The sequence below is a fragment of the Eurypyga helias genome, unplaced genomic scaffold (genome assembly GCF_000690775.1).
Source record: "Eurypyga helias isolate BGI_N326 unplaced genomic scaffold, ASM69077v1 scaffold46229, whole genome shotgun sequence".
Lineage (NCBI taxonomy): Eukaryota > Metazoa > Chordata > Aves > Eurypygiformes > Eurypygidae > Eurypyga > Eurypyga helias.
This window is the reverse complement of record NW_010274840.1, coordinates 376-9,584: the sequence shown is the minus strand read 5'-3', so window position 1 is coordinate 9,584 and position 9,209 is coordinate 376. Positions and strand designations below refer to the sequence as shown.

General features: G+C 43.4%; 1 protein-coding gene across 1 annotated transcript; it reads left to right on the top strand.

Annotated features, from left to right (window-relative positions):
* The first annotated feature begins 314 nt into the window (after nt 1-314).
* CCT5 (chaperonin containing TCP1, subunit 5 (epsilon)) lies at nt 315-7,473 on the top strand. The gene is made up of 10 exons (XM_010159913.1): nt 315-371; nt 469-633; nt 1,158-1,356; nt 2,284-2,476; nt 3,380-3,529; nt 3,847-3,966; nt 4,369-4,554; nt 5,568-5,705; nt 6,092-6,272; nt 7,190-7,473. Exons 1-10 carry the CDS (start codon nt 320-322, stop codon nt 7,315-7,317), a joined length of 1,512 nt encoding a protein of 503 aa, XP_010158215.1. The 5' UTR covers nt 315-319; the 3' UTR covers nt 7,318-7,473.
* Nucleotides 7,474-9,209: the final 1,736 nt, after the last annotated feature.

The following is a 9,209-nucleotide window of genomic DNA, read 5'->3' as shown; positions in this document are numbered from 1 at the left end:
GAAAAGCAGAGGAAAATTATATCTCCTTTTCTTTTTAGCGTTACCTGTTTCTATTGTTTCCCTCCTATAAACCTCGGGCCTGTCATTTTAGCTGCTCTGCTTTTGCAGTCAGTGCAAGCTGTACAAGAAAAGGCATTGGAAGCGTTTTTGGCATAAAAATAGTAGGCATATATTGGTTTTTTTTTTTCCAGTTGTAATTGGCTGTTTCCCGTTAAATTAAAGTATTTCTGTTAGGTTTTCCTCCTGTTTTTTAAGTTATGGTTTCTGGATGCATGGTAAGGGTTTAACTTTCTTCTCCTTTGTTTTATAGTCTCACATAATGGCAGCAAAGGCTGTGGCAAGTACTCTGAGAACATCCCTTGGGCCCAATGGTAATAACAAAATAATTTTAATGGTTCTTTCTCGGTAATAGTTTTCAGAGGTTTTGTAAATTTTCCCTCATGCTTTGATTTTTTTTTTTTTTTTTAGGTTTGGATAAAATGATGGTGGACAAAGATGGTGAGGTGACTGTGACAAATGATGGTGCTACCATCCTGAATATGATGGATGTGGATCACCAGATAGCCAAACTTATGGTGGAGCTGTCTAAATCTCAAGATGATGAGATTGGGGATGGAACTACTGGAGTGGTTGGTAAGAAAAGTTCCTAAGTTTAACGTAGCTTTTCCAGTTTCAAAATCAAGTTTCTTCAGCTATTTTAACTGCAGAGTTTTTATGTGAAATACAGTAGCTTTTCTGTAACACATTTTTATGGCACATTTACGGCTTCAGTATTCTTGTCAGTTCGTGTATTAGAAGTCTTTTAATCAGAGGATGCTTTTCTGTCTTTGCTAAGTATGGTTGCATTTGAGGTTAGTGTTGTGGCTCCTCTCTGTGCCTTCAGAATCTTTCTGCCTAATTTTTTCACATAATCTTATACCTGTCCCATCTTGGTACCTGTGCTTATAGGTCTGAAGTAATGCATTTTTCTTTCTAAGCATAGCAAGTAGGGTTATTTAGGGTATTGGAGGGTTTTTTTGATCATTTAAGAAACCTCCAACTGTTAATATATTACAGCCAAAATCGGACAGTGTCATTTTTAGTCTTCTAATAATATGTTAAAAGTTAGGGTTCGGTCTCTGGAATAATAAACATGATTTTTAAATTTTGTTTTATAGTTCTGGCTGGAGCATTGTTGGAACAGGCTGAGCAATTATTAGACCGTGGTATTCACCCTATCAGAATAGCAGACGGTTATGAACAGGCCGCCCGCATTGCTATTGGGCACCTAGACAGAATCAGTGACAGCTTTCCAGTTGATCCACAGAACATTGAACCTCTGATCCAGACAGCAAAGACAACCCTGGGCTCTAAAGTGTAAGTCACCAAAATTTCAGAAGAATATTTACATTTCCCAGAGAAACAGTTTGAGTTGAAAGGAGAAATCCTGGTGTTTGCTTGGTGCTTTGATGGATTATTAAATTGTTTGTGCTACTGGCTGCTGAAGGTACTTCGATTGATTTTGGAAAACTTCTCAATGGTCTGGTGTTTCAGGATAAGAAATTGTGAACCCTTTTTCTCCAAAGGGGAAATTCCATGAAGTTAAACAGCTGTAAAATTTCATTTTCAATTGAAATGAAATTCCAGTTTCATTCTACCTGTACTGCTAGTTCCATATTTCTGCATCATAGCAAATTCTGACAGTAGTGCATACCTTTTTCAAAACTGCATGTTATGGTTCAAAGTACTTTTATTTTTTTTCGAAAGAAAACCACTTGCAGGATCGTTACTGGTATTGTAAGTCCATTTTCCATAATAGTTTCTATGTGTGTTACATCAATTCAGACGTTATACAGCTTCTTTTGCAAAGCTGCCTTAACAGTGGTTTCTGTGACGTGAATGTTTCTTAGGAGTTCGTTCTCCTCGCTTGGTCAAATCTGCTGCATCTTTAGACTCTGTCCACAAGACACTGTGGACAAGCCCTATTGCATGGTCTGTTTTCTGCCGTATTTAGCATTTTTTATTCCAACAAACAAGCAGGGCACCCTCTTTTCAGAAAGTCATTAGCTATAGTCATAGAATCATAGAATGGTTTGGCTTGGAAAGGACCTTAAAGACCATCTAGTTCCAACCCCCCAGCCATGGGCAGGGACACCTTCCACTACACCAGGGTGCTCAAAGCCTCATCCAGCCTGGCCTTGAAGACATCCAGGGATGGGGCATTCATAGCCTCCATAGTGAGGCTTTTTGCTTCTAAACTGTGGAATATAATACAACTTTATTGCTTTTTTTTTTTAACACTAGAGTTAACCGTTGTCACAGACAAATGGCAGAAATTGCTGTAAATGCTGTGCTGACAGTAGCCGACATGGAACGTAAAGACGTTGATTTTGAGCTCATCAAAGTCCAAGGCAAAGTGGGTGGTAGACTGGAAGATACACAGTTGGTGAAAGGAGTGATTGTGGATAAAGATTTCAGTCATCCACAGATGCCTAAAGTAAGTAATGTCTGTGTGTGTGTGTACTGGCCTAAATAAGATTGTCTAGCCCACTTCAAATGCTGCCCTAGCATTTTTAAAGTATTTAAACAGTGTTGTGGTCTGGCTTGTTTCTTCATCCGTAAGTCAACAGGGAGAGGGGAAAGGAGCATTTTTCAGTTCTTCGTGTTGGAAGAGACCAAGTGAAAATTTATAGCAATGTTGAGAAATGATGAGGGGGCAGGGGTGGAAATTACTGTACAACTAAGTGAGGACAAGTGCTCAGTTTTATGCTGAAGCAGAAATAATCATCCGTTGTGTGTAATATGCTTAAGACACTTAATGCAACTTGGTCTCAAGAGGTGCTGCTGCTGTTCTTCAGCTTAATGAGTTGCTGTGTTGTCCTGTTTGGAACATCCCAGAAGCTGTCCTTTGGTGTAGGAAAGGTCTCCCAGTCTCGTGCAGCGTACTTCAAGAAAGATGGAGGCAATTAGAATTTCTGCTATGGTGAATTATTTTTCTACTAGGTAACACTTTATCGTAGAAAAAGGAAGACTGGAGGAAAATAGCAGTTTTGTAATACATAAAAGGTGGCTGTGAAGATGTGTATGCAGAATTGTCAATGGTCACAGTGGATAGGAGGGGAGATAAAACATGTAAAGTATAAAAAAGACATCATTGGTAAAGATTGTTAAGCACTTAAACAGTGTCTTGAAGCTGCAGAATTTTTTCTGTGAGTGGGTTAGAGAGACTTGTGATGGAATTATTTGGGTACAATTAGTTTCACTTTAGAATCAGTCAAATGATCTTCATGTTTCTTCCTATCCCTCTGTTTTTAAAGATGTGTCTGTGTGTTTTGCAGGTGCAAGAAAGAGGTGTTACTGAGGTCAAAACTCAATTTTTTTTTTTCTTATAATTGTACAGGAGCTTAAAGATGCTAAAATTGCAATCCTTACTTGTCCATTCGAACCACCTAAGCCTAAAACCAAGCATAAGCTTGATGTCACATCTGTGGAAGACTACAAGGCCCTGCAGAAATACGAAAAGGAGAAATTTGAAGAGATGGTGAAACAGGTAGTCTTCATTTATTGTTTCGATGTTTTTTCATAGCATTTATGCAAGATAGCGTAGTGCATTGATTTACTTCTGGAAACGAGCTGATAATCCTGGTAGGAGGCAACGTATAAGCAAATGTAAGGCTGTGAGTGAAGGTGAAGTTTATGTAGTCAGAGAGGGACCCTGGTTTGACATTTACTTTCATGTCTCTCTGTGCCAGATGGTTCTTTTTCAGACCTGTGATTTGAGAAAATGAGGAGAACTAAAACCATGAAGAAACTGTTTGTCATTCCTGTGTTAGTTTTGATCAGAAGATTGTTGTGTGTTGCTTTCAGATAAAAGCCACTGGTGCAAACCTTGCTATTTGCCAATGGGGTTTTGATGATGAGGCGAATCACTTGCTGCTGCAGAACGAGCTGCCTGCTGTTCGTTGGGTTGGTGGACCCGAGATAGAAGTAAGTCTCATCTTCTCCGACACTGGGCATTGTACTAGTTCTCAGACATTTGGTAAGCAGTGTGCTGTGCCAGTTGGGAAGTTCAGCCTTTCTGGGTAGAGCTGTGTAATTGTGTGTACGGTAATTATTGGAGAAAAATCGTTGGGGATCTGTGGGAGGAGCCTACAGTGAATGTATGGTTTGTAATTGGGGTGCATATATATTACTTGTTAAAAGTTTTGTGTGGCTGGGAATGTTTCTTCCTGTTTGCAAACCCAAGGCATCACCTGAAATGCTTTGAAGTGATGGGAAGATAACATTTTGGAGTTAGACGCTTGACAGATTCTCTTCCACTGGTTTTATGTTACGAAAAACAGGATGAAAAAGTCTTTGCAAAAATAACTGGTGGTTGTTTAACTTCAGTTAATTGCCATTGCAACTGGAGGGCGCATTGTTCCTCGCTTCTGTGAGCTCACGGCAGAAAAACTGGGTTTTGCGGGTATCGTCCGGGAGATCTCCTTTGGAACGACGAAGGACAGAATGCTGGTCATTGAGCAGTGTCAGAATTCCAGAGCTGTGACCATTTTCATTAGAGGAGGAAATAAAATGGTGAGATGCTTGGTTTGTTACAAATATGTGATACCTGAGTTGCACAATGTGTAGTTTCTTTCAAAAGCATCTTAACTCGTCTTAATTTTGTCCAAATTTTTCTTGCAGTGTGGAAGAATAGAAGGAGGGGGTGGAGGGTCGTAGGCAGTTGGGACTTGTTAGAAGTCACTTGTTAGGATGTGAATCTGTGGTTTTGAATGAAGACTTTGGTTTCTCACTGTTAGGCCATACGTTTTATAAATATAGAAATAATTATACTTCTGGATGCTCTTTGGTTTTTTTTCTCCTGGGAAGGTCACTTCTATGAGTAAAGAATATTAGTGTTTTTGAAAGACTTGGTTTTGTTACAGACCCAGGTATGTCACTTCTGATTTAGTGCAGTAAAAAAAATAAAGAAGCAAGGAAACCCCAGCACCCAAATGAGACCGTTGTAGATGCTCACGTACTCCACATCGGTCTTGGTTGTGCTGCGAGTGCTAAGTTGCAGTTAGTATGGCTCAAGTCCTTTGAGTGAAAGGACTCCACTTGGAGTGAAAAACCTTAGGAAGAAAAGAACATAACCTCCAGTCTGCAGAGTTCTGGGGGTTTTTTTGGTGTTGTTTGTTTTGGTTTTTTTTTTTTAAGAAGCAAAAATACTGCTTTAAAGGTTAACATAACGTCAAATCGTTCTGCCTCAGTTCAAGTGGGGAACTGACACAAATCGCAGCCTGAAAACCATGTTGACATTTAAATGTAAGTGGTCTGTGTTTTGGAAATATGCAAGGTGTCTCTTTTTAAAACCTATAGATTTAACAGATAACATTGAAAAGGTGGTGGTGGGTTTTTTTTATTCCTTCTCTGCCACTGGATGTCCAACATCTTACGTTTTAGAAGAGTATAGCGCAGCGGCAGTAGAGCTGCGTTAGAGCCCTGAAAATACCCTACGGTTTATCTGCAGTTTCTGTGTTAGGAAATATAACTCCGTACCCTTCCATTGCATCCGTTGTAAAATAGGTCCTGTTGTGTAATTCCAGATTATTGAAGAAGCAAAGCGATCCCTTCACGATGCCTTGTGTGTAATCCGGAATCTTGTTCGTGACAACCGTATTGTGTACGGCGGTGGGGCAGCCGAAATTTCTTGTGCCCTGGCAGTCAGTGAGGCCGCAGATAAAGTAAGAAAGCAGCAGTTACGACTTTATTTTGTCTTTATGTCTGTATTAAGAGATTCCAAAAAAACTTGAAAAAGCTTCCATTAAGCGCATGTTCTGGAACTTCCTGACATTTGCTGATAACTGGTACTAAAAGTTTTCCTTCCCCTCTCTGTACAAAGTCATTACTGGTGATTTTTATGTTAAAAAGTCTCTCCTTTTATGGTAAGAGCAGTACAAATTACTGTAATTTGAAGTATTTATCACCCAAAGGCATGTGTTCAGTTCCTGAGGTGCATATTCCCAAAAAAGGTGGTATACCATGTATATATTTTGGAGCTACTGGGAAGGTCTGCTTTTGCTAACACCGGAGTTAACAGCCGTGTCCATGTAAATTTCTTTTCCCCTAGTGCCCGTCTCTGGAGCAGTACGCTATGAGAGCTTTTGCAGATGCCCTGGAGGTAATTCCCATGGCACTTTCGGAGAACAGTGGTATGAATCCCATACAGACCATGACCGAAGTGCGGGCTAGGCAAGTGAAAGAAAATAATCCTGCCCTTGGCATTGACTGTTTGCAGAAAGGAACAAATGGTAAGAACTGCAGCGTGGAGAGGAGAAGCGTAACAGGGTTGTGTTTCTCAGAAGGTCATAACGCTTACTGCTTGCCTCTCGGCCCTTTTCAGTTGGGAACTCTCGCCCCTCGCCGTAGTAAATGGGAATGCGGGGGGAGAGACACGTGTATGTCTACCAGGTAGAGAATACATAATCGCTTGAAAACTTGTATTTGGTGGCCAGCTTAGTTGAAGAGGTTGGCTGACCATGTGGTACAGCAATAAAAGCTACGAGGCCAGGGCAGGCTGTGATTTAACTAGCACGATTTAGCGGTCCCGGTCGCGCAGCAGCCCGACAAGCAGCTGCCTTGAGACAACAGGAAGAAGCCAGCCCAAGGTTGGGAATGCCTTGAGGTAGTGCTGTCCACGCCAGCCCGTGTGCGTATATGGACCAGTAACAGGCACCTGAAGGCAAAGAAACCCATGTCTGAAAACTTGATTTCGCCCGGCTGCGCGCTTTTCCCACTCTGCTGCCGTTTTCAGAACGTGGCAAATGGTGGAACAGAACGCGAGGCCCTGTGTTTATGTCCGTGGGTAACCCTTCTTCGGCAGGGCGTTTCCGCTCTGCGGCGTTTTGGAACTTGCGCGGCGGTTGCTCGGCCCTTAGGATGCTTCTAGTATTTGTGTACGGAAACTGCGCTCTCCAAAAAAAATAGTGCAGAAAGGCGAAAAGCTACGCTTGGGGAAGACTTAGTTGGGGAAAAAGAGTTTGGGTCTTCATGTTGCAAGATCTTTGAGAACCCAGACATAAAACCCTAGTTTGTACAAACTTGTCAGCTATGGCGGCCAAGAGTAATAGTTTTAGAACGTTCTTTAAAACTACGCGGGAGTTACTATCTCAGGTTAAATGTTACGTCTGGGTGTGAGGAGGGTGTTAATTCTTCTTCTCCTTGGCAGACATGAAGCAGCAGCATGTTATAGAAACCTTGATTGGAAAGAAACAGCAGATCTCTCTGGCGACGCAGGTGGTTAGAATGATTCTGAAGATCGACGATATCCGTAGGCCTGGAGAATCTGAAGAGTGAAGACTGAAGGAAAGAAACGCCCAGGGGGCCACAGCAGTAGCGAAGACGATAGTGTTCTGATGCTTCATCTTCGGCTGTTTATTTCAGACACTTGTGTCACATGCTGTAATGGCTCATTGTCGGAAATAAAACACAGCATAGCACTGGTGGTTTCAAGACTCGCAACGATACTTTGGAAACATCTTTTCTTAGACAGGCGTGAATGAATATTCCTGGAAAACCCTTCTTGAGTGGATAGGAAAAAACCATTGATAGCGCAGTCATAAAATTCCATGGGTCCTTTTCCATAGCTCCTGTGAGCAAAGCCCAGAGATTCTTATTTGGAAGGGTCTGTCACTCTCCGGTGAAGCAAGCACGAAGTTGCTGCAGCCTCCACTAAGTCGTGGGTGTCGGCTGCATAGAGTATGAAGTTTCAGTCTGAAGAGTGAAAGGACGTGTGTTTCAAGCTTCTGGTTTTTTCCTTTGTGGAGCCCTCTAAGTGTGTTCCTGAAGTACGTGCAAGGAGGAGGCTTTTCAGGGGTAGGCACGTTCAGCCAAGTGGGTTGGGTTTTTTTCCGAAATTTCAGTGTGCACTGCTACATTTGAGCACACTTTACTTTGTAAGTCCCAAGTACGATCTTGGAACGGTAAAGTTACTATTAAGGTGCCTTGCTTGGGAAACGAGCAAAAAACAAGCGATAGACGGGAACTGACATGCAATTTTGTTGCAGATTTTCAAAGGCAGGGAAGTATTGAAAATAAGGACGTGGCATTACTTGTGTTCCACCTTGCGTGCACAGCTTGAAAGCTTCCTGGTACGGCAGTACAGAGGGAGCCTTACTCTTTACTGAGGGCGGTTAGCTGGCAGGTCTTGTTCTGGTTGTTACGTGCGATGATCACACATGGCTTGACTCAAACTGCCATCGGTGTCGACAGGAAGATGGGCAGAAACGGCCAGTTTGGCTTTCCTGGTGGGAGGGTTCTGGGACGGATTATAATGAAATGTGTTTCCAGAACTGGTTGAGGAAGAATCCTGCAAGGCTTTGTTTTCAGTGTTAGAAAATGAGTGCTGGGTGTTCCTTTGTTACTCTTGTGCCTTCTCCCAAATCGGTTTCGTTCACGTGCAGCCCGGTGGACAACGACAGTTTTGCTGCTGCCTGGGTCTGACGTTCTGAACCTACGCGTGGCTGTAACTGGGAATCTAAAATCCCACAAAGACATCGGCGCTGCGGAGTCCTCTCTTACTTTGTTTGGTAGCGCTAGAAGGAAAGGGGTGTAGCTGGAGCTTAAGTCATTTGGTTGTACTCACATACCCCTTCCACCTCCCCACCAAGTTGCAGGTGCAATAGGAAGCGAGAACACAGTTAGGGGAAGGACTAACAAACTGGGCCTTCCACTCCTTTCCCCTGCTGTGGGCTAACCACCGCAGGCAGCCAGGCACCCTGCAGCCCCTTGCTCGCTCCCCCGTGGGATGGGGGAGAGAACCGGAAGGGTGGGAGTGTGAAAACTTGAGATAAAGGCGGTTTAACGGGGAAAGCCAAAGCCACGCAGGCAAGCAGAGGAAACTCGGTCATCCAGCCGTGGCTAAGGCTGCTTGGGTTCAGCGCTGTGGGGTGGCAGACCTAGAGCACAGCACTCTCACCGGCTGCCCCGAAGAAAACCAACTCCATCCCAGCCCGACTGGGGCGCCTGCACGCCTCGGTGAGTCCAAAGTTCAGCTCTTAGCTCTTCCTCTGTCGCGTCGTCCTTCAGCGTGGCTTGGGGATCGTCGCACCTTTAGAACGGGAGATGCCAGGAAGAAACAGGCAGTGCTGCTTGCTGCTTCCGCTGCTCTGCTTCTGGATGCCCTTGCCAGGAGTTGTGGGGGAGGCAGAGGAGGGAGGGCTCTGCTGGCAACGCTGGTGGGTGAGCCG

Excerpts from the sequence above, each read along its gene's own strand:
- CCT5 (XM_010159913.1), top strand. The coding sequence starts at position 320 with ATGGCAGCAAAGGCTGTGGCAAGTACTCTGAGAACATCCCTTGGGCCC. Across the intron at positions 634-1,157 it reads TGGAACTACTGGAGTGGTTG|TTCTGGCTGGAGCATTGTTG; the intron begins GTAAGAAAAGTT and ends TTTGTTTTATAG. Across the intron at positions 6,273-7,189 it reads TTTGCAGAAAGGAACAAATG|ACATGAAGCAGCAGCATGTT; the intron begins GTAAGAACTGCA and ends TCTCCTTGGCAG.